This window comes from Cricetulus griseus, chromosome 4, assembly GCF_003668045.3.
Source record: "Cricetulus griseus strain 17A/GY chromosome 4, alternate assembly CriGri-PICRH-1.0, whole genome shotgun sequence".
Classification (NCBI taxonomy): Eukaryota; Metazoa; Chordata; class Mammalia; order Rodentia; family Cricetidae; genus Cricetulus; species Cricetulus griseus.
The window spans coordinates 190,684,560-190,711,047 of NC_048597.1; the positions used below are offsets into that span (position 1 = coordinate 190,684,560).

At 36.5% G+C, this 26,488-nt stretch overlaps 1 protein-coding gene across 1 annotated transcript; it reads right to left on the minus strand.

The window, feature by feature from the left end:
• Positions 1–349: 349 nt before the first annotated feature.
• On the minus strand, positions 350–26,488 carry Tmem30a (transmembrane protein 30A). Its single transcript, XM_027411071.2, is given in 10 exon segments — positions 350–2,852; positions 5,090–5,296; positions 6,116–6,265; positions 7,159–7,246; positions 11,076–11,183; positions 14,434–14,541; positions 25,955–26,289; positions 26,292–26,403; positions 26,406–26,440; positions 26,443–26,488. Coding segments are annotated over 10 exon segments (1,383 nt in total). The 3' UTR covers positions 350–2,658.

Sequence of the window (26,488 nt, forward strand, 5' to 3'; positions counted from 1 at the left end):
TGATGACATTTTATCAAATGTCCACATGGAGAAGTTAAAACAGGAAGTTAAAACCTTCCTAATGTTGCAACCCCTTAATATACTTCCTCCTGTTGTAGTGACTCCCCAAACCATTAAAACTATTTTGTTGCTGCTTCTTAACTGTAATTTTGCTACTGTTGGGAATAGTAATGTAAGTATCTGATATGCAGGATATCTAATATGTGATCACTGTGGGGGCCACGACCCACAAGTTGAGAACCATGGAGTTAAAACCAGGACTCCCTAAGCTTGGTTAAAACTGAGTACTAACCATTAGCAAGAACAAAGGGACATTTTTATTTTAGTAAAACACTTAAACGTAGCACAATTAATTTTGCTCACTTTTATTAATACAAAACATTCTAACAGAGTGTTAACTTTTAATATAAATAAGATTACAAATAAACTGTTACTATCCAATAAACCAATAATATTCACTTGACTCTTAATTGAATTATTCTCTATTAGAACAGTTATTTTCTCCAGTTTATTTTAAATTGCCTCATGACTTCAATGAAATGCCTGAGCTCTTGCTTTTTGAATAATTTTTTTCAGTTGGAAAATTTCTCATGCCAAAACACTTCCTTGCAAATTAATGCATATTTCTAAGCCTTGTACTTTTGCCTTAATGACATCAACTTTATGAACATCCCAGTTTCTTCATATATACAACATGAGTCATGAGTTGATTTCAAATGACAGGAGACCATCAATGCACTTGTAAAACAGATAAAGCTTCAACTGTACTTTTAAAGATTCCATCTTCTCCAAGACGTGGGAATGTCAGACTTCTTCAGTTTTTCTTCAGACCCCTTGGCCCCCAGTTAGAGAAAGAGATGCAGGCTAGCAGTCCTCTTTAAATAGCACTTACTCTAGAAAGACTGGCAGAAACATCTCATGTCTTATGAAAATCCCCCAAATAAACTGAACATTATATATATATGTGAAAGACAATTTTCAGAACAGCAGCATTCTGGATGACTGACAAAAGAATAGTTTGAGAGAAAAAAAGAACTTATGTCCTGAGAAATTTTTATATATCCATAAATCACATAACCAGCCCATGCAAGCAATATTTTCATAAGTTAAAAGTCACCATGAATTACAAGCTTTTTTTAACAGAATTTCATATCAGACAAAGCATAAGTGGCACATTTCTACTATGAACCATTGAATTTTTTGTTATCTTAAGCACATCTTAATCTAAACTGAAACATTACTCAGACCTTTGGATTTAAAATATAACCAAAGAAAATAATTACACAGTCTAAAAACACAAGCATTACTTTAGTATAAAAACAAGTAATTTCAATGTAATGAAGTCAACTGTGATTAACACATACATTTTCATGCATGTGAAAAATAATTTACATTCACTTCAGGAATAACTTCCATAGCAAACAAATTACAGCATTTATTCATTAAAGGAATATTAAAATAATTCTAGTTAGAAAATAAAGTAACTTCAATCAGATATATTATAATCTTTTTATCATGTACATAATCCAAATCCCCCCAAATTTAAGTAGGAAATGTATAGAACATCTTTTTAAGGGATATCTTAGAAAAACTAGTCAAAACATTACCTTCATTAAAGAGTATGTGTATACATATCCACATTTGTTTGACCTGTATGCAAAAATTTAATGAAATATGGGAGAAATTAGGATTTTAATTTTTTCTGGGCTATAATATTAGTACTAAGTTAAAATACTTACCTGCTAAGTAAGAACAGCTTGAGGTATTTCCAAGGCAGAGCAACCATCTTAACACTACACACCACAATAATGAAAAGAGTCTCCTTTGAACATTTACACCTGGCTTACAGTTGACAGAGGATGCAGGTTTGCCAAGCAGCTGTCCCATCTCACCTATATTCTTTCATCTCTTCTGAAGTGTAAGCTTCCAGGGAGATGATCACATAAACATTTCAAGCAGCTTGGACTCCAGAATGCAAAATTTTAGCCAAATGAAAAAGGATTTAAAATGCTATCCAAGACCTACCTGACCTCTTTAGATATTAATTTCTATGCTGGACAAGCTAAGTATGTCCTCTGAAATCAAAGTTATTATCAAATAACTATAATAGAGAAACTGAACACATGAACCACCTCAACAAGGAGGGACTTTAAGCCTTTACACACGACACATGAAAATGATGAAGTGTTTTATTTATATTTAGTCTTTCTTCAATCTGAACTGTAACCAAATTTCAAAGGGTTAGCAAGCCATTACACTCCTACATCTCATAATCCCTTTCTTCACACAGTAGGCACACATGTACAACATCATGTCAATATAATGTCATCAACACAGCATAAACGTTTAAGCAGTAGACTCATTTCACATGAAAGAGGCTCTATGCATCACATGACCTGTCCCAATAAAAAGCAGACATTAGAATGCCATTTTAGCAGTTACAATATTGATATAATCAATATACCTAATTTTTATACCCGTCATATATTTTCATAAGTCATCCATATGTAAGAAGCAAAGGACAAAGGCGGTTTTTTTTGTTTTAAGTTATGTGCCAACTTCAAAATGACATACTAACCAGACATCAGCATTCAAAAGCTAGGTTGAACAGGACTGGCCTCGATGCACATGCAGTAGATTTGTTTTCAGAATATAAAATTAAATGGTGATGTCAGCAGTATTACCACTGTTTCTATATTTGTGATTAATTACTAGCAGTACAACTCCCAGAAGGAAGGAGATGGATCCAATAGTGATGTAAGCAATTCCCAAAAATGGATTTTTTCCTCCCATCCATGAAATAGTGCTCAAGATCATCCGTTTTCGTCCATCAAAAGAATGTACTGGGTAATCTGACAAGGGTATAGGAAGACTTTCTGTCTGTGGTTACTTGATGTTTAAAACACAAGTTTTAAAGTTAACATTTAATTGCTTATAATTCACTTCTACAATTTTGATACATAGATAACTTGCTTTTATATTCCGAATCACAATAGATAGACAAGTAGACAGACAGACAGACAGATAATAGATGGATGAATGAAACTATTTTTTTTGTTGTTTTCGAGACAGGGTCTCCTATGTAGCTCTGGCTGTCCTGGAACTATGTAGACAAGGCTGGCCTTTAAATCACAAGAGATCTCCTTGACTTTTCCTCCCAAGCGCTGGAATTAAAGGCGTGTACAGCTTTCTGCTGCAAATAAAATCATCTCTAAAACCTAATTTAGAAAATTTTCTACATGTGTTACTAGACATTGAACTCAGGGCAAGGCACTGTACCCCTGATAAATATTCCCAGACCTGAGAATAATGTTACTAGTAAAAGCCAAAATGTTTTATCAAAATAATAAAATTCAGATCTATATAGTATCTCCAGTAGTTTTACACTTATTACCTAGGAGGGACTAAAGGCTTCAAAGTAATGTAATATAGAAAAATAGGTCAGATGAGCAGTAAAGATTCCCACACAGGATAATAACAGGCAAGAAAGAAGAAAAGACTCTGTTTAAACATGTAGCTATAAGACAGAGAGCTCTCTAAGTAGAGGGTCACAAAGCATGATGCCCAAGTGTTAGCTGGCTCATTTGCAGCAATAACAAAACTCATGCTCTGAAAGAACTGATAGCCCAGACAGGCAGAAGTCAAAACTGACTGGTGAGGAGAGACCAGAGAGGAAACAGCAGTGTGTTGGATGAACTATTTACATGGCCCATTCTAGGATGCTGCCAATAGAGTGGAGAAGCCAAACTAAAACTAAAATTGGAACTGAAACTCCTGAGAAGGGGCACAGCCACAGCTGGCCCATTCTAATTACTGAAATCAATCTTAACCTGAGGCAGGAATCATGATACTTAAAATCCAACTCTCCAAGGCCAGACACAGTATCAAATCAACTATGTTCCTCCTCTTCCTCTAAAAATATAGGCTCCACTCAACTGTGCTCTTAATTTCCTCCTTATCTTGTACTTTTACAGCTAACTCCTGATGTTTCCAGGCTCCCTGTATTGTTACACTGTCAGTCTTTGAGATGTCCTGCATTCTTCCTGAAAGTGCTGGTGGTCCTCGGGACACTGCTGCAGCCTCCTTACATGAGAACAGTCTGCCCTCTATGAAGTTCCCAGTGCTCCAGACCTTTCTTCTCCCGTGCTCTATATTTGGCTACACAGTGGCAAAACTGCCCCTAAATGGACATAGTTTCAAAGCCACATTGTGTTCAGCCAGCCACTATTAGGCCATATTCAGTTTTATAACCCAGAGTCCAAGAACCAAAGGTAAATTTAATTTTAACAATTAGCCTATTAGCCGTTTACTAATTTACTATACAACTCAAACTAGAAACAAACAAACTAACAAAAACCTAGGCTGGGCATGGTGGTGCACACCTTTAGTTCTAACACTCCTGAGTCAGAGGCAGCTGAATCTGTGAGTATGAAGCCAGCCTATTCTGCAGAGACATACAGAACTCCAGGCCATCCAGGGCTACATAATGAGAGCCAGTCCCAAACAAATAAAGAATATACTTATGGCTTATTCAGATAATAAAAAGTGCAAAAATCTAACACACATTTAAAATCCTAATATTTGAGAATATGTTTACAGTGTATACATAAATAATGGGCAAAATACTTAAAAACACTGAACTGTGTTTAAGGATAAAAGAACTTCCCAGTATTTCCTTCTTTAAAAAAAGCCTGCTTCTGTCCCAAAGGGATGGTCTAGTGGGTAAAAGCACTTGATGTTCAAGCCTGATGACATGAGTTCAATTCCTGGAACCCATATAAAAAGATGACCAAAAAAAAAAAAAAAAAAAAATCAACTCCACAAAGTAGTCCTTTTACCTCTCTAAATATGCACCTTGGCACATGTGCACATATCATACATGAATACATAACAATAAAGATCTTTAAAATTAGAAAAAGTAAATAAGGCTTGATACCTATGCAGAAATGGAAGAATAAGACTACACTCAATTACCAATATCACACAATAAACAAATCTAGAGTGCAAAGTAACATGTCACATAACTGATATAAGACAATGAAACTCTCTCAAATTCTATGTGGACACATAACCCCCCACAAAAGGATACTGTATGTGATGTTCAAATAGTACTGTCCAGCTGGTAATGTTGGATGTAAATCATTTCTCCGCTCTATAAGACGGTACAACTTACGAAAAGTAGGTAACGCTGCAGTACGCATCCAAACAATGAAGTCCTCATTTATGAATCCATTATTATCCTCATCAGGGTCTAGCATATATACTGGTTTATGCCAATTTACTGGCTTTGTTGTTTCTTATTAAAGATAAGATGGGGAGGGAGAGAGATGTGAAAACAAAATATTCAATTCTAAGAACAGTTTTAATGAAAATTCATAGTACTAAAAAGGAAAAAAGCACAAAAACATAATGTAAATATTTTCAAAGGTATAAATATATCCATATCCTAAGGAGGTCTTAAAATCTAAGAGAAACCAATTCTATCTACAACAAAAATTAAAAAAGACAATTGATATTTCAAGAGAATACAAAAAGAATACTAAATAAAAGGCAGATAACTTAAGGCGAAAAAGTAAGATTAAGAAATGCATGGGTCAGTAAGATGGCTCAGCAGGTAACAGCACTTGTCACCAGATCAGAGGAACAGAATTCACGTCCCAGGACCACATGGTTAAAAGAAAGAGCAGATTGCTACAGCTCTTCTGACTTCCACACATGCACTATGGTACATACATACATATGCTTGTACACACACATACAAAATAAATATATAAATGCACAAATAAATGCACAAATTTTAAAAAGAAATATTGCATTATGAAACTAAGGCAGCATAAAAACATGTATATGCACATATATGCATAAATAGGGGCTGATTAAAATAAACTCCGTTGCAGTTTGTAAAGATTATAGATGAAAACACCAGGGAAATTAATTCGAATCACAATGAAAAGCACACATTTCCTTTACAATTTTAGTACATGTGACCATTTATATAACTTGGTATAATGCTGAGGAATAAAATGCTATTTTTTAAAAATAAAGACAATAACAACAAAATTTAGGTTACCTTACTCAAATTACTAGACAAGAGGGGATACTGGTCATGTTTTACCTTTAAATTTTTCCATGAGGCTTTCTTTTCCAGGTGGATTTCTGAATTTCACATTTTTATCTGTCCACCAAGCAATACCTTTCCTCTTCAGAGGAATTGGCATAGGTATGGGATCAGATTCATTGGCAACCAGAAACAACTCTAGTGTATCTAAGCATAAGAAATGGGAGATGTTACTAACATCTACTAAAAATACACAGCATACATAATTCTATGAGAAATGAGAATCTGGGACTTTCTCTGAAAGCAGTTGACAGAGAAGGCATAGGGTAACGTGTGCCCTTCATCACTTTAGAATTCTAGATGGCTGGATGGACTCCTCCTTCATGTACTACACAGACCTAGGTCACGTTCCTGAATGACTGATATTAGAAAAACAAGAATTTTGATATCAATCCAAATAAAAGGCAATGGCATCCTTTTTCCTCTTTTCTTTCTTTGGCTACTGTTGCATTCCTAACCACTCCTGCCTTTCCCGTTTTTTGTACTTGGTAATCACAAAGTATTCATTCCTGAAGCATTGCTGATACAAATGAACAAGTTCTGTTGAATGTGTAATACATACCAGCTACCAGGGACTTAGTCTAAAAACACACACACAAAAAAAAATAGTTCAGTTACGTTTATATGCTGAAATGATACTATTCTGGCACACTAGATTAAATAAATTATTCAAGCTAATTTTACTTGTTTCCTTTGAGGGTTTTTAATATAAGTACTAGAAAATTTGACATAGTTTGTATTTAGAGTTCAAAGTGTATTTCTATCAGGCAATGCATATCTAAAGGATCAACTATAACTAACTCCCTTTTAATGGCATAAATCAGTGGAAAGTACCTCTGTGGTTTTTACTTTTTTATAAGAAATAGGAAGATTCTATTTTCTTCCTATTTCCTATTTCCTATTCATTATGTGAGTATTTATCTTGAAGGTGAATTTCATAATTTCATTCATATTACTACACTATTCCTACTCACACACATAGTTTCCTTAGTGCACACAGTTTTCTAATCATCTATCTGCATGGATGTTCAATAGCATACCATTAAACATGCTGTTGGCAATAGCTCCACATGGAGCAATTGGTTTGTCTTCATCTCTTCGGTAAGGTTCACATTCCTTACTTGGATTCTATTTTCAGGAGACAAAGAGAGAGAGAAAGAGGGAGGGAGGAGAGAAGGAGGGAGGGAGGGAGAGAGAGAAGGAAAGAAGGGAGGGAGGGAGGGAGGGAGGAAGAGATATTATCATCTAGATCTGTGGAAAAATGATGGGCTACTCTTGATTACTAATTTAAAATTCAGCTCTTCTATCTTCCCCACTCATAAAGCATATGAGTCTGTAAAGAAAACAAGCTCTAAACTAACAACACATTTGAGTACTCAAAATATTCTTTAATATTAAAGTACTTTTTAAATACAATGCTCGTTCACCTCCACATAGCTATACATGACTTACCAAATTAATATTTTGATTTTCAAATTGACATAGAAACTACAACCACAAAGATTTCTGACTGAGAAAAACTAAATGGCCTGCTATCAGCTCAGCTGTGGTACACAATAAAGGGCATAGGAATTTGAGAGTACAGATACTACACATTCGAGCTTCTTAGAGAAGTCCCTTGGTAAACTTGGCCTCACTTATAAAACTGAATACAACCAACACTTGTATGGTTGTATTTTGCAATTTTGGATTAAATTTCTGATCTAAAAAAATTAAGAGAGGAATAATATAAAGCAGCTATACTAATCTTTAAATTGTTCAGAATGCAAGCAAAGCATATGCCAGCCCTTCAGGCTTAGTCTTGACTCATTACTTACTAAGAGTCTCAAGGACAGGGAACAGTTGAAAGGTGTATCTGAAAAATATCCATTAGCACTTCTGGAACATTCAGGCAAGCCACAGTAATCCATATTGTTTTTGTAATCCATATTTTTAAACATTTAACAAAACAAGGTAATCTCAATTTGAACTTATTTTATATATGTAGTACAAACACACACACACACACACACACACACACACACACACACACACACACACACACACACTTTAGTTAACCTTTTGGGCTGTTTGACTTATATTTTCATTCTGTGTTTATACTAAGAGAAGCACTATGTGCAGTGAAAGCAGAAAAAAATGTGATAAGGTCTCATCAGCTCTTCAGTATTCAGAGTACTTTGAATCAAACTCTGATTTCAGAGAAAAGGTCCTATATATCAGTCTGGAATCACATCAGCGTCTTGCTCAGCTATCATCAGATAAGCTTCCTCCTACAGTAGATGGGAACTAACACAAAATCCCACTAATGGACAATGTGCTGAGAATGAGAGAACTTTTAACACTCAGTCCATCAAATCTCTCCCCTTCAGGCTCAGGGAACTATGGGGAAGAGGAGACATAAACATTGTAAAAGCCAGCAGTCATGGGAGATACAAAGAAAACAGTGCCTTATCACAGAGACTGACAGCATGCACAGGTCCAAGTCAGATAAAGTCCCAGTCCTGAGAAAGAAAGTGGACATAAGCCCCCATCCCTAACCCAGAAATTACCTCCAATTGTCAACTGCTCCCAAAGGAAAATTTAGTTTTATCCAATGGAGTCTCACTGGGCATATAGACACACTTAAGGGCAAGCCCAATGCCCAACAATAGATGGCTAACACAAAACAAACTCAATGGTATTTTGCCCCATAATGCTGTTTGGGCTTTTTTTTTTTTTTTTTTTTTTTTTTTAAATCTTACTGGTCTTTTGTTTATATATTATGGCTTCCACTTTTGTGTTTTTATGGTATGTATGTGTATGTGCATGTGCTTCTCATGCTTTTTCTTAATTTTGGTTTATTATGACTTTTTTTTTTAATTTGCCTGTTTGTTTTCTAGACAGACAGAAAGAAGGAGTGAAATGAGCTGGGCAGGGAGGTATGGAAGATCAGGGAGGAGAAGAGGGAGGGGAACCATGATCAGAATATATTGTATGATACTCTTTCACTCTAAAAGCCAGAGGGGATGAAGAACACCAGGAGAACAAGCCCCTCTGAATCAACATGGTCAAAGTTCCTATGAACTCACGGAGACCGAGGCAGATGCACTAGGCCTGCACAGGTTTGCATCAGGTCCTCTACATATATATTATAGACTCCAGGTGTGTAAACAAGTTGGTCTCTGATTTTTGTGTCCTCTCTTGGGCTCTTTTCCTTCACTTTGTTTTGTCCAATTCCAATGTGTTAGTCTTTGTTTTTAACTTATATTTGATTATTATTCCTTAGAAAACTGTCTTCTAATGAGATATAAAAAGAGAGGGGAACTGAATGGGAGGGGAGGTGGGGAGGAACTGAGAGGAATAGAGGGAAGGGAAACCATAATCAAGATATATTATGTGAGGAAAAAAATCTATTTTCAATAAAAGAGGGGAAAGAAAATAGCTTTATTTTGGTCTTTAGCAGTACTAAAGCAAGGAATATATTGTATGGAAAAATTTTACTTTCAATAAAAAACTTAATAACAGCTAATAATAGTCATGTCATCCTACGATGCATTTTGTCATACTCTAACCAGGGATACCTTTGTCACAGTCTACCTGGAGTAATCTTTCCTTTTTATGAAGCAGGAAAGCATCTTTCATTATATTACATGTTACATTTAATGAAATGTGATTCCTGACACTTAACTACATACCAAGAACTGTTCTAAGTGTTTCAAGTAAATAAAAGCATTTACATATCCAAAAAAGAAATGATTATTAAAAATAAACTCATAGTAGAGCAACTATACTCTAGCTCCTAAATTCTTAATTTTTTTTTTTAGTCTTAGTTAAATTTTAACTAACTTTTTAAGTTTATGAATTAGGTATTGAATTAAGTTTAGCAGTCCTATATACACTGCATTAACTGGCTTAGGAAAGCTATTTACCAAGTATTTAATATGAACTTACAAAGTGCCAGAATCAAACAAACAAAGAGGTTGATGGGGATAAAGGGGAGGGGGAAGGGATCCCAGTTTGTCCTTAGAAGACCATGTAAGTTAATTCCTAAAACAAGAGTAGATACCAGCAACGTGAAATTCAGGCAGAAGAAAAGACAGCTATCCCACAAAATTAACCTCTAGCTATCATATCAGAAATATCAAGCTCATTCTAAATGGCTCTATGCTAAAATTCTTTTCAAATTCTCCACCTCCCAAGTACTGGGATTGTATGCACCACCATTTCTGGCTCTCTACAATGTACTGTAAGAGATTCCTTTTTTTTTTTTTTTTTGGTTTTTCGAGACAGGGTTTCTCTGTGTAGCTTTGGAGCCTATCCTGGCACTCGCTCTGGAGACTAGGCTGGCCTTGAACTCACAGAGATCTACCTGGCTCTGCCTCCCAAGTGTGCCACCAACGCCCGGAGAGATTCACAAATTTTAAGAAATCCTAAACTATTCCAGTCTTCAAAGGTTTGCCTCAGTGGCAAAATGACATAAAATATCTATGCACTAAATACCACTATGGAAAGATGAACAGTCAGGAAATTAAGATGCCATTCATAGATTCCCAAAAAGAACCAAGATTCAGAAAAGGGTAGTTCTACTCCTGCAAACACACACAGCAGACTTGGGAATTCTGGAAGCTTAAAAATTTGCTGCTTTGCTTTGTCTTCCCAGTTAAAAAAAAAAAAAAAAAAAGACATTTATTCAATTTCAAAGCACAATTCCAAAAATTAAAAACAGCTTATCTGCATATCCTACCTAGCACAAGAATAATGAACAGACAGAACACACTTACACATCATTCATCAAATCCCATTACAAACAGAGATGAAGCCAAAACTCCTGATGACTATTAGAAACTTCTGTTAAATCTAGAAATGACAGGCAATACTTTAATATCCCATAAGACTAAGCACTTTAACATTTCTAAATGAATATTTACTATGCTCTTATTTCACATGCCAGATTTCTGTATTTCATCATTTTACTTACAAGCAAAGCACTAGGGTCTCCATTTAACTGGCTATCATCTCTAGATTTCACGTAACGACGATGATTTTGATAGAAATTAGACAGTCCATAATACATAAACACATTGCCCTAGAGAAAACAGAAAGAGGAAGACTTTTTAATATAAGAATTGATATTTTTTTATATTTTATAAAAGCAATCTGTACTTGACTGGTTTACAATTTGTGATAAACTGGTACTGAGGTGAAATATCACCAAACTGTACAATAAAATATAAATAAACTCACAATAGAACAACTATACTGTAGCTCCTGAACTCTTAGGTTTTAAAAAAAGAGGAAATATTATTACCTATGAATCAGGTATTGAACCAAACAGTCCTAGATACACTACATCAGCTGGCGTAGAAAAGTTATTTACCAAGGACTTAATAAGCACTGGAACTACAGCTGTGATAAGAGTGTTTGCCCGGAATGTTCATGTATAAGGCCCTGAATTCAATCCCCAACACCACAAGAGCAAGCAAACACACAAAAATAAATTGTGCAATTGTAAATAAACTTAAAGAAGTTATGTCACAAAAAACACAAGTAAACTTTTAAAGTATCCTTCAAGTATCATGTGAAGTCTGGAGAGATGGCTCAGTGGGTACAGTGCTTGCTGTGTAAGCATGAGGAGCTCAGTGTGGATCCCAGCACCTACATCAAAGTCAGTCATGGCAACACTCATCTCTATCTCCAGAAATGGAAGGTGATGGTGGGCAGGGGGAAAAGGCAAATCTCCTGAGCCTGCTGGCTAGTCCGTCTAATTTAAATTACAAGTTCCAGCTTCATGGAGAGACCTGTCTCATGAAATAAAGTGACAAAGGAAGACATGTATAGAGCACACTGCACACAATATTATTTTCATTAAAAAATAATACTGAAAGAATATTAGTGTACTCTGAGCTACTTTTAATATAAAATTTCCTCTAATTCAGATTGGTTTTTATCCAATTAGCATCTACCTTTCAGAAAAATGATCAAACTTTTGATTTATTGTCCAAATAAACTGTAAATGGAATGAGAATATACAATTTCAACAGGATGCTACATACACTAATTTTTCCTATTTATTAAAATTTTAAGTTGGTATACTAAATATTTTATAATGGCATTTTTATACATATATATCATTTTACTTTGCTCATATTTCTGCTCTACTCTTCCTCCAGCCTTGCACTGGTCCCCTTCTATCCTCCAAATATTCCCCCTGGATGCTATAGACTGTTAGCAATTAGTAAATTAGTAGTTGCTTAAATATATTCAGTTATAATACTTTATAATAATAATGAAGAGTGGTACTCTTATGGAGGCAATTTCAAAAATATCTTGGGGAAAACAGAGCAATATACATATACTGAATTAATTACAAGGTGTTAATAAACCATCTGACTAAAATTGTTAGCAGTAGAGAAATGTTACTTCTCCTTTCTGATTACAGATGAGAAAGAGGAATTATACATAGAATAATACATATGTATTATTTACTTTAGTTTCTTGAGACAGGGTTTCTCTGTATTGCCCTGGATGTCCTGGGACTCACTTTGTTGACTGGCTGGCCTCAAACTCACGGAGATCCACCTGCCTCTGCTAGAATTAAAGGCATGTGCCACCACAGGCCAGCCAGCCTCTATTTTTATATTTATATCTTCAATTAAAAGGAATTGTCTAAATTTAGAAGTGACTCGTTTGATTTGTTACTTTCACAGACATTACCATTTAAAGGCTGAATAATGATGGGTTTGTTGGAAAATCATTAATTCCAAGCCAACCTGAGCTACACAGAGAAGTCTAATGCCAACCTAGAATACGTAATGAAATTGTGCATCAAAAAGTAAATAAATGAATGAAAATATTGATTGAAGTAGCAAACCATAAACTTTTCCATTCTATGCAAAAAATGTTTAAGTGGAAATCACTAGGGCAATAGTATCAAATTGTATGACAAAAACATGTAAATATGAATTTTAGGAAAAATGAATGGCATCTCAATTAAGAACCAATAGTAGTAAATCCAATTTGTAAACAGGAAAAAAGATCCTCTCAATCAATTCTGATACAAACTAGATCCTCTCAATCAAGCCTGTTATAAAATACACTAACATTTACATTCCCTGAAATGGTTTAGTCCAATTCAAAAATCTGTGAAGAAATACACCTACAAAGAATAAATGGACACTTTAAAAGGGAATTCTAAATCAAGTGAATTGTTTGGTTGTTGGTTTTGTTTGGTTTGGTTTTAGTTTTGGTGTTTTGAGACAGGGTTTACCTGTGTAACAGCCATGGCTGTCCTGGAACTCACTTTGTAGACCAGGCTGCCCTCGAATTCACAGAGTACCAAGTTAAAGTAAATGGTTTTGAATAAGGAGGAGATAACAGAATTTCTAACTTACCCAAACTCTCTGATTTCTTGAATTATGCACAGAACCAAGACTTACTGCATCTTGATAGTTTGCCCATCACACTGAAAACTGCAGTTTTCAGTCTTTTTCCAAATGGGTTTTCTCATCTTTGTCCCAAAACTAAAGGCACTTTTCCCTTAGTGCAAGAGCATCTATAACCACTAGATGGCTTCCATCCACCAGACACTAATATCGTCCCTACATCTAGAAAATCTGAATAAGGAAACTCAAGCCTTGGTATGTATTACGACAGCTTTACTTCCTGAAGAATGTTTTTTAAGCTCAATTCTCAGGTAGAGGGCAGAAAAAACTGGTCTCTATCCATGCCAATTAAAGATGTCCTTTCCCATACGCTCAGATACCAAGACTAGAGACCTGTATTAATACTATATGTACACACACACACACACACACACATATGCAGGAGGGCATTGTCCAAATACCAAACTATAAAATATCAATAAAGTTTTAATAAGTGTTTGATTTGAGTATTGTTTCATACCTCACAAATAATTCAATTAAGTAATGGGATTATCGGTGTTGTCTACAGTAAGACTTGTTTTATAATTAAGTCATTAAAAATTAAGAATAATTTTAAAAGGCTAAGAATTTATAACATCTACAGAGAAATCAAAGCATCAAGAAATAACTTTAAAATACAAGCACAAGATTTCTGCCATTAAGAATCTGACTGACTAGTGAATATTAAACTGATGCCTAAAATTTTGTCTACAAAATACTAACAGGCAAAAAATTCAAATAATGCACCGAATTACTGGATTTAATTAATTTAATTATGCAACAACCAGATATAGAATAATCTTCAAATGTCTATAGACTCCAATAAATTAAGCTAATTTCTCAAGATAAATTATCTAAAAAATATTAGTATTTTTTAAAGCATGCCTTTCTAATACATTATTTTAAAACACAGACCTCAAATGACTGTTCCAGTGTGAAGTTAATGGTACAAACACAGGATGTCACATTTGGAGACAAACATTTATTGCAGGGGCTGGAAGGTTCTGTTCCAGTGTAATCAATCTGCAAAAGAAAAAAGTTAAGCAATCAGTTCCTTCGAGAAAAGAGAAACCTAAAACTTGCATAACCTACTACTAAAAGTAAAAATAAGTCCAACAAAGTAATGCATGTCCTAGAGAAAACTGCTGCTGTGTACTTGAACAATGTGAGCCATTAAATACTAAAGAAGCTGCTTTTGTTCACTGCTGTTCAAGGTCCTCCTTTTATACCAAAAGAAATATATTTACCAACAAAACTGTAAATACAAGATTCAAAACCATATGATTTATAAAGATGTAAATAGCTACAAACTCTAAACTACTAAAACACCAGATTCATACAGATAAACTCAACTTTTCTTCTTAAATATGACAATTTTAAATACTTTCATATTCACCTCAGCTTTCCACAGAACATTCCCAAATTCAGAGAAAAGAAAGAAAGGAAGGAAGGAAGGAAGGAAGGAAGGAAGGAAGGAAGGAAGGAAGGAAGGAAGGAAGGAAGGAAGGAAGGGGGGCTATGGGCTCAGAAAGTAAGTCAATGTAGTGCTTGCCTTGCATGCACAAGGCCCTGTACCTGATGATACAGAGAAATCACAAAACACTTCTCCCCATTCAAAAACCTGGTGCTAAGTCTGTCATCTCTTGACCTTGGCTCCTGGGTGCTTCAGCATAGGAACATCCCAAATTTATGTCAGAATAAACCACAAAGGAAACTGCATCTTTTAATTTCACATTTTCTTCCTCTTATGGCTGATCTAATAAGAATAAAAACTTCTCAAATCACCTTCTTTAGTTTGATCACCACTTGTTAGTAGGCAAAGAGATAGACTTAACTAAACAAAAAGAATCTGATGGAATTGGAAATCAAATTATACTTCAGTGTAATAAAACTTATAATATCAAATAATACCTAAAATAGATGATAGCTATAACATATTCATCATGAAGAAAAACTGTTGATTATAACTTTAAAATGCAGTTACATACTATGAAAAGTGTTTTTAAAAGTCATTATAATTAACTTTTAAATTTTAATATGAGCAAGACACAATACAAGAGTCATACAAAGTAAAATGTTGTACCACAAATAGCTGACAGCTTTCCTTTATACAGATACTTTATCTGATCCTCACTAAAATCCTACTGTGCTACCTCCCTTACATAAAAAGAAGATACTTAGGAACTTTCCCAAATTTGAGTCTAGAATTCAAGACCTCTGACTCAAGCTTAATAATGCTCTTTCTACTAAACTACCTTTACCCAGGAACTGTCTGTCCACTCTACCACCTGGCAGGCTTTATTAGCAAAGACAAAAATACAAAGCTGTCAAACTGGATGGCACAGAAACAATCATTAGCAAAGAATCAGTACTTTTCAGAAGAAATAAGAATTTGAACAAATTCAGGAAAAGAAAAAGAATGCAAGCATATTTAAAGTTCAGAATAAACTTTACATTATGGAGAATTTTCATGATGGAAAGAAATGACAAAGCTAAGCAGTAAGCCATAATGGCATAGCACATTTTACTGACTACCGTCATCACATCATCACATGTGTTCTGTCTGACATATGCACTAATACAAATCATCTTAAAGAATGGGGCTTAAGAGACGGCTTAGCAGTAAAGAGCTCTTGCAGAGATTTCAGCTTCCATTCCAAGCACCTACATGGTGGCTTACACTTAAACTCTAAGGAGAGGGAAGACAGAGACACTTGTGTTTCTCCTTTCCACTACCAGGCTATCACCTTGTTTCACTAGCTAAATTGCTGTATTTAACAGTAATGTAGAGCTGAATGAAGCTGGTCTTCAAAGGGAGGTTTTTTACTTTGTTTTGTTTAAAAAAAAAAAAAAAAAGGCTTTCATCTATGCCCATCAAAGAAACAGACTCATGCACTAAGAACTTCTGGAATAGAAGGGGTGGGGACTTTACAACCCACAGAAACAAACCAGGACTCTTCCTTTTTAAAACTATGAGATCTCTAAGACTCTATTTCCTTCCATCCAGGACATAACCAAAAACTGTCTCTGTAGCAGAGAACGAACGGGAGCAATCTGAGGACCAGACCCTTTTATCCCTGTGGAAGGACCTGTAATCTTGTCTCACACCCAATTTGCACCTTTAGTCAGTCCAGTGGATTTCTATGAACTGTAAAATAACACAGTGGGGAGGAATTAGATTTTTGCTCCTCTCTCAATCATACTGTAGACAATCTACTTTCCTTCACCAATATAAGTTCATTAATTTCTTTTACAGCGTCAGTTTTATAGATCTAAGTTCCCAGGATGACTTAGCTATGCAAAACTGTCTAATGGCTTCCCATTACATTGCCTGGAGTCATAATACTAGCCCGTGTAATGTGCACCCTAACACTGTACCACTTTAACCTGATCTATATTCCTCCCCCACTTCTGACTCTGCCACTGCCATACTGGCTTCTTTGCTGTTCCTCCGTCCACCTAACACACTCCTCCATTTCTCTTTCTACTTCTGCATGGAGTAGTCTTCCCTTGCATATCAATACCATTACTAAGGACTCCCCAACACATGCTATTTTGTGGAAATGTATTACAACAAAAATCTCTCGTACATTCTAAGAGACTAAAACTTTTATGAGACCTCACAGCCAGAGTTAATAATATACCTTAAGGTCACTCTTGACAGCTATTTGTTCAACTTGAGTTTCAGAGAACAAAGTAGCAATCAAACTTACTTGCCTTCGATTTCCCATGTAATCAATATTTTCAATCTAAGCTAATGCATAGCTGTAATCTCAAAGTATGCATTTTTCCATGGCTATGACCTATGCAAGTGTATAATTTTTTGAAGGCAGCAAACATGGAGGTTGAGAGCAATCTTCTAAACTGATTATCCACCATACACAATGAACACAGCATTTGGATATTGCTTGATAAACAGTGATATTTGTAGCACTGTTTGTTGTCTGGGTCAGTTGTGGTCTGTTGAAATCAGTAACTTAATTCCCCTGTAAAACTCTCAAAGATTGTTGTAAAGTATCCTTCATTCTTTCCCCATGTAATACTTTGTGTGCTATTCAATAAAGACAGGGCAAAGGCCTCTGTTAGAGACAGATATGCAGGACAGACAGACACACAGAGAGTCATACAATAGACAGATACACAGGAACAGACACAGGTACCAGCACGTGAACAGATTCACAAGAGCCTTCAGGCAGGAGCAGATGCATGCAGCAGAGAACAAGACACCAAAAACATGAAATAGAGAATTCAAGTCTGGACTTACTTTGGTGAAATGAGTCCAGAGGGAAGTCCTTTTATTTCTTTCCTTAATGTGACACCAATGCATTATAAGTGACTTGGAGTTAATCTCTAATTTGTTTAATCCATGTGCTACTTAAAACTGTAAACCATCCTTCAACCCTTAGTTTTTCTTGAGCCCTTTCTACCATCTAACACACTTCAGAAGCAGCAAATTAAGAAGTAAATTAATGACTGATAAGAATATACAAAATTGGGCTGAAGAGATGACTCACCCAAAATAACAAGAGAATAATAGTAGAATCATATAAAATTAGTAGCCTGATAAAAAGTATTAGTTAAGTTTTATTAGTAAACAGAATTAATATAGGATGTTTTAAAGAGAAAATGAAACAAAGTTGTTTGCTGAACAGAGATCATTTAAAAGGTTGAAGAAAAAACTAACGATATTCAATATTTTACCATATATTTTACTATAAATTGTACAATTATATATATAATATATTATACAATATAATATATACATATATGTGTATATTATATCCTAATTTACTGACAAAACCACATACCTAATTTTCTCTTCACATAAAAATACCCATAACCCATTTTACTATGAAATTCAACTCAATACTAAAATCAATATGAAATTGCAATCGTTATTTACTCAGGACTATGACACGTAGAAGATCTAAACCTCATTTGGCTGACTACCATTTTACTAGATGGTAAATATTCCTACAACCCTGTGATACAAGAGACTGACTACTAACAAGCTCTCACCCCAATTTTTGTGTTACTTTTCTTGTTAATAGAGTAAAACTAAAGCTTCCACCCTGCCTTGGAGCTAATATGACTATGCTACCAAGTAGTGCTGATGCAGTGTAGCAGCTTCCAAGAACCTTCTTCCTTTAGCTCTTTGTTCCTCCTTCATTCTATACTGCTGATGACCAGCAAAGGCAACCAGAAGTCTGGCCTCCAACTTAAACCCTGAGCATGAGACCCAATCACAAAAAATGTCAAGGCAGCTTATAAGCTTCATATAGAGGATTCTATAAAACAGAACATCCATGTTCATGTTATGTTCCAAGGTATTTGATATGCAATGAAAATTTTGACTGCCCACTGTTGAACCAAATTCTAATGTATATATATCATGTCAATCATACCTGCTGTTGAATGCTAGAAGCAGATCTTAGTAAGCTGTTCTTGTGCAAACTTAGAAGGTTTTAAGAATGCTGAGGCAAATGAGGACAATGGAGGCCCAGTTCACAAGGTTTTAGAGGGGAACAAGGACTCTATCAGGAACTGGGACATGGGCAAGAAATTGGTATTTTTCTCAGTGTCCTGAGAACCTAAATAAAGTTTAATTTAAAGATAATGAACTGATTTGTTTGGGAGAAGAAATGTCAACAAAGGATGGCATTCAGACTGGTGCTGAAGATGCAGCTATGATACATACAGAGACCAGCACCACTGTAGATAAGCCTCCTGTACTGCACTGGGACAGCAGCAAAGTGTTTTCCCAGGGTCAACACAGCTAGCTGATCCAGCTGTGGTCCAAGGAGACATACAGTATATGTCAAGCTGGCATCAGAATCTGGCAATGTAATACGCATCCTCCATGTGGTACAAGATTGATAGCGTCATGAAGAGAAACAGAGAGGCAACACATCTCAGAGTCAGAGTTAGAGTCCCCTCAAAGAAGTCCTGAGAAGCCACTCTATGTAGCTATGAAACTGAAGACTAGGTCAATGGAGACTCCAGGATATTGAAGGACCTTAGGTCATCTGCCAAGGCCAGCTACAGAAATGGAGCCCAAACAATTACTTTACAAGCCCCACGCAGGTGCTGGACACACAGCTGCAGTATTTGGTGTTTCCCTGCCAGATTTTTGCTTTGCTTCGGTATCAATGTTTTATGCCCCCGGTTCTTCCTTTTGAGAAGAATGTTTGCTTAGTGTATTATATGTTAGAAGTATGTAACTTGATTTTAATTTTCTAGGAGCTCACAGTTAAGAGACTTTAGACTTTTAAAGTGTTAGAATGTTTAAAGACAATAAGGACTTTTACAGTTGAATTGCATTTTATATTATGAAAGTAAACAGACTCTGGGGACAAGTAATGTCATGTTAAGACTTAAAGGTGATGTTTTATACATCAAGTTGACAAGCAGAGTTGTGATGGTTGCTTTGAATCACCATCTTGATGTAGTCTAGAATCACCTGGGAAGGGACTCTAAATGAGTGGGGTTGCCCTGTGGGTATGTCTGTGGAGATTGTGTTGAACAGGTTCACTGATGCAGAAAGATCTAGACTAAAGGGGCAAGGCACCATTTCCTGGGTTGGGTCAAGAGCTATATAAAAAGGGAAAAAGATGAGTACAATCATGGATGCATTCATCTCTGGTCTTGACTGTGACCAGATAGTCAAGTTCTTGCCACCTTGACTCCCTTGCAATATGGACTGAAACCTGGAAATAAGCTAAAATAAACCCCTTCTCCACTAAGTTCAATTTGTCAAAGGTGTTTTATCACAACAAAAAACAAAACTAGGACACATGCGCTACCACATCCAGCAAAAGCTTGTCTTTCTTTGAACTACTTAGGCACAGTCTGTGTGTGCCACTCACCTAGCACTGTTTAATTTGCCTGTGATGTTCTTTTGTTTGCTTTCTCCCCTAGTTTTTGGTTTTGTTTTGTTTGTTTTTTTGTTTTTGTTTGGGAGAGGGTTGGTTTGTATATAGCCCAGGCTCAGCTCAAAATCTCTATGTAGCTAAGGTTAGCCTTGAACTCCTGATCTTCCTGCCACCCACCTCCTAAATATTGGGCTGTAATACACCAGCACACAGGCTTATGTGTTTGTCTTCCAGCCTGGGGATTGAACCCCAGGACCTTACAAGGCTAGGGGAGTACTCTGTCTCTGCAGATGTCATTTACCCCCAAAAGGAATGCCCTCTGCTGAAAAGGGGCAGGGGAAGTCCTGTTCTCAAACTTTTTCAGTACCTCCCTATTCCCAAAGAGGTACTTTGTATATAGAAAATGTTCAACATTGATCAAAAATCCTTGATAAATAGAAAATGTATGAGTTTTCACTATCAAATAACCACTATATCCCTTGTGAGCTGAAACTCAAGGGGAGCTTGAACTAATAAAATCTGCCAACGGTAAGTAACATTCACTAGTTTTTAAAAGACAAAGTTTACATAGTAGTATTAGTTCTAAACGTCTAAGGAAAAGAAGCCGCCAAGTAGAAGAGGCAACACAAATCCCTTATTTTGAAAAGTAACATTGTTTGAATGGCAGAAATATATATATATATGGCACAGTTCAGAATACAGTCAGTTTAAGACCTTGCAACTAGCTTGTATCCTAATTCCTAATGACAAAGTACCAGTGGCAGCATAGGACAAGTGTGGCTCACGAGGTGAGCTGAAAAGTTGCAGTATTTCTTGTTCCTAGACAACTATGAATGTTCCCATAAGTCAGCCTAACATTTCTTCTTAGTAATTCTAAAAACAGCCTATTCCTAAGAAACAGACTGAATTTAATGTGGTGGCAAAGAGGAATTTGAAGGACATGCATTTTTACACTGTATACAAGGAGAGCTGGAAAACTTGCATTTTTTGCATGTTGATTTATCTAAAAGGAAATCGATAAAAGACCTAAATAGGTCACAGTATTCAACAAAATGCTGACTAATAAGATAAGTCACTTTAAGCATTAATCAGACTAGGTTAAAAGGGGCATTTTAAATACTTAAAGAATTTTCTGAAGACCTTACAATGAGTAATTTAACAAAACCATTTTAGTAGCAACAGCTAAATTTACCAGTATGTTTCTTTAAAACTCTAAATAAAGGGAGGGTGTTTTGGGTCTATAAAAGACTAGAAAATAAGCATTTTAGGCCGCAGAGACAAAGGAGGAAGCTCTTGACTAAAAAGAAAGAAGGGCTTGCACTTTTTTGGCTGATGAAATTCAAGATATAATCATAATAGTTATGCATAATTTCTTGGTAGCAACATAGTTCTACTTATAAGAACTTAATTCTTTGAGGGAAACATCCCATACAATTGGTATTTAAGTTAGTGTTTCCTATAACCAAACTGATTGCAGATGCTCATCTGGAAAATCAGTCTCAGTTCCTGGCCCTAAAATAAACACTCTAGCAGTTACTTACTGGAAACAAAACCCTACTACTCAAAGCTCTTAATTGCCAAAGGTTCCCTCTTTAGTTACTGTAATGTAACTAAACCTTTAAATTTCTTAGCATAAAATGCCTAATCTTTAACCATCATTTCTAAGAAACAAGTTATCCTTCCTTGATTCTACACTAAAGTTTAAGTAAAAATAACGATTACTAAATGCAGATGAACCTTCAAGAACCTTACAATCTAAGGATTCAAACTAGAAAGAAGTGAAAAATATAGATACCAAATTTTTATCAGAAACAGAAACAGGAAATAATCAGAACAAAATAACTAAGGTAGAAAATGAAATAAGGTTAAAAAAAAAAAAAAGGAAAGGTGGTAATTTAGCAATGTAGGGGTAAATTCCAAAGATGTCAACATTTTTAGCATTATTAATTTCACAATTAAGTTTACACTCTAGTTATTACTTTCTACCTTAAATGTTGCTTTAAATAGTATACCCATTTGACTCTAACCACCAATTAAAATTAGTTTACCTTTTACTGTTTTTGGACACTAGGTCTATGTCACCCAAGCTAGCACTGAACTACTAGATTCAAACAATCTTCGTACCTCAAACCTCCCCAAAATATCTGGAATTACAGGAGCAGGACACCTGACTGTGCTCTTTAAGCACTAATTTACAACTGTGTAGTTTCACACTGATAAATACTTTTGCAGAAGTTATAGATGGTACTTTCAAGTTAGCTGTGTATTTTGGCCTGGCTAAGAGACCTAAAGGAGCTTTGTGGTGATGCTTGAGTCCTAACACTGCCAAATTAAAGGAAATACTCAGTCTTTGCTGCAAATAATAAAGATATTAAGTGTTAATAAATATATTCATAATTAAAATACTTTAATAGCTAACAGGATTATCAACAATACTTTCCTAAAAACCTCATTTTACTTAACTTAGAATATCTAAAAATCAAGCAAATAAGATACATAAACTTAGCCAGATGGTGCACACCTTTAATCCCAGCACTCAGGAGGCAGGAGCAGGCAGATCTTTGTGGAGTTCAAGGCCAGCCTGTTCTACAGAGCTTGTTCCAGGACAGCCAATGATACACAGAGAAACCCTGACTCTAAAAACCAAAAAAAAAAGAAGAAGAAAAAGAAGGAGGAGAAGGAGGAGGAGGAGAAGAAGAAGGAAGAAGAAGAAGGGAAGAAAGGAAGAAAAACGATTCATAAAGCTTAGCAAAGGAAGGTACTATGATACTAATATGAACATTAAAATAAATATGTAAAATAAAAACACCTTTTCTAACACCTTTTTAAAGGGGGAGTCTGGGTCATTATAAGGGTAATAATATTTTACTATAGTATTTCTGGGAGAATGTGAAAGGTCCATTAGCTTTACTTTAAAATTTTCAAGTTCTGAGCAAAACACTTAAAGCCAAGTATTTTGATTTACAAGTTTCCTTTGCCCCAGTGACTTGAACTAATACAGAAATTAGGCTACTGAGTTTTTCAAAAGAAACTTAAAAGATGTAAACAAGAGAACAGGAATCAAACTGGGTAAGAGGTGCTCATTTCCATTTTGTTTCATTTTATTTGTTTTACTTTTGGAGTTTTGATGCAGTCTCTCTATGTAGCCCTGTCTATCCTGGAACTCACTGTGTAGAGCAGAGTTAGAGATCCATCATCTGCCTCCTTTGTGTTGCGATTAAAGTTATGCACCATGCTTGGCTTTAAAACATTTTTATCATTTTATTTTTATGTGTATGGGTGTTTGCCTGCATGTCTGGAGATCATGTGGGTATCTGATGCCTGTTGAGGCTGGAAGAGGATATAGGATCACCTAGAATCACAGTTAAAGACAGCTGTGAGCCATTACAAACGTGAGTATTTTTCTAAGAGAAGCCAGTGCTCTTAACTGCTAAGTCAGCTCTCCAGCTCCTCCTATTTACGTTTTTGGTTTTTTGCATGTGTGTGTTTGTTTTTTTTTTGTTTTTCAAGACAGGGTTTCTCTGTATAACAGCCCTAGCTGTCCTGGAACTCACTATATACCAGGCTGGCCTCGGGGACTCTTAGAGATCCGCCTGCCTTTGCCTCTCTAGTGCTGGGTTTAAAGGTGTGAGCCACCCCCACAGCAATATACTCTTAGGTCACACTGAGCACTAGAAACTTCCATTTTCTAATAACTAAGTGTACAGAATCTTACTTTATTTCAGAACCCAAAAGTTTTAAAGAAAATTAAAGATAATAATTAAAATTTCCATAATACAGTAAATAGTACCAGAAGTTTTCTAACAATTTAGTAAATATTCATATACAATTACAAATCATTGCTTAAATAAAATGATTCAAATTTTTAATGCTTAGTTTGGAGGAATTCTGCTATATTTACTATCATCCCAGTAAGGATCTTAATGTAGTGTGAAAGCTTAAAACTTGGAATCAGAGCTGTAATACTCTTAAATGGTTCACCGTCATACCTCAAGTTGATCCTTAGCTCTCATCTCCTGATGAAACGTCATATCTCACACCAACTTGCTTCTAACCATGAAATCTTGAGAGAAACCCATTGTCCTATTTATGTTAGAGATGAAGAAACTAGCCTTCAGAGAAATAAATTACCCCCAAATCGAAAAGCCGGGGCAGAGATCAGGGTTTGAGTGCTACGGGGCACAGAATGGAGCAGAAGAGCTTCACATGTGAGGCTTTTTTGTTTTAAACATTCTGGGATATTTGTATGGTCTTCTCCAGTTAAGCATACTAATCAGGAAGTTTACAATCCAAAATATTCTGAGATCAAAACTTTTCTAGTGCCCAACCTAGCCAGCCCAAAGCTTTACATTTTGGAGCATTTGGGCTACATTGGCAGGAGTACCACAAGGATAAAAACAGGAAGATAAAAATATACACCAAAACCATTTGCTGTGAACTTGCTCTAGTCAACACATTGAAAATAATTCTAAGCAAAAGATTTTAGAAGTACACTCTAGCTAGCTACGATCCTTACTGTCATTAACACGAAAGCACTGTGCCATTAAAAATGCAACAACCTTGCTTCAGCGTTAGTATTGTAAATTAAACTGGAAAAGACCACAAATACTCCTTAGCTAAAATGACTGGCGAAGCCCAATTAAATCACATCTATGTCATCTCTATTTTAAAAATACGTACACAAAACTATGCATACGGCAAAACAGAGGAAAGGTTACTTAACATCACTCTTAGCCATTTCAAACATCAAAACTCCCTAAATTATGAAAGAGGTCCTGTAGATGTCTAACTCTGTACAGCACACAGTACTTACATTCTGTTAACAACCAGTCTTCAGCACTGCGGAAGGACAAAGGTGCAGTGATTGATGCGCCGGTACAAATCACAATGTTTCCCTAGTTGAGAGTTTCTATCATGTCTAAGTAAAATATCCAATAAAAACAATGCCAGTGACATTTTTTAATAGCTAGATGCCAACTTATTCCGTGCGGAGTCATTGATATGCGCAGTTAAAAAACAAAAGAAAACAGGGAGAGCTGGGGAGAATGTGGAGCATAATCAGAAAGAAAAACTACCTAAAAGCAAACCAGAATTAAGTTTCATGTTTTTAACAGTATCATGGCCAACAACTAAATTAGCTCAAAGTGAAAGTTACTGTCTGTGCCCTGTAACATTTGACAAATTTCTTCACAGAAGAATCAATACCTCTACGACTCCGGGTCCTTCACCCAACAACGACCAATTTGTTCATCTCGGTGTCCCGGAATAATCCCCACGCAAATACCAACAGTCTGACCCTGTGAGGTGCCTCCGAGTTATATCTGAACCTAACTTTTTCTTCTCTTCTCTCCTAGAAAAACACACACTCTAGCCCTCAGAGAACCACGCAAAGTGTCCCATCAATAAGTCTTGTCCACCTGACATTCGTTCCGTTCCCAGCCACGGAAAGTGACAGCAAAAGGAAGCCAGACGCCAAAACTGCAAACTCAGAAAACCCGCAGACGAAACCGGGAGGGCGGGGCCCGCCGAGGAGCCGGGGGACCCCCGCCACGCCCCTCCCTCACCTCGATCTCACGGATGTTGTTGGAGGTGACGAAGATGCCGATGCCAATGGGGATGAAGATGAGGCCGATGATGAAGAAGGTAGGCAGCACCGTGCCGGCCGTGAGGATGGGCTGCCAGGCGGGCAGCCGTTGCTGTTTGAAGGCCGTGTTATCCGGCCTCCGGGTCTTGGCAGCGCCCCCGGGAGGGCACGGGGGCCCGCCGTCCACCTCATCCTTCGCGTTATAGTTCATCGCCATCGGCCCCCGGGCTTCGGCTCGGCCACGTCCAGCTGGGCCGCCCAGGGGACCAGCCTGCCGACCCTGACAGGAGACGCGCAGGCTGCTGCTGCCGCTATACTCCTCCACCCGCGCCGCCACCGGGAGGCGGAAGAGGCGGTACACGCTTCTGCGGCCCGCCTCTGACCGGAAGCGGGAGTCTTCAGGAGCCGCCCCAGGGAGGGAGAGAGAGGAAAGAGGGAGACGATTGAGGGACGAGGGGAGGGGAGGGGGAGGAGGATGGAAGGGGGAGGGAAAAGGCGGACGCACCCCGATCAT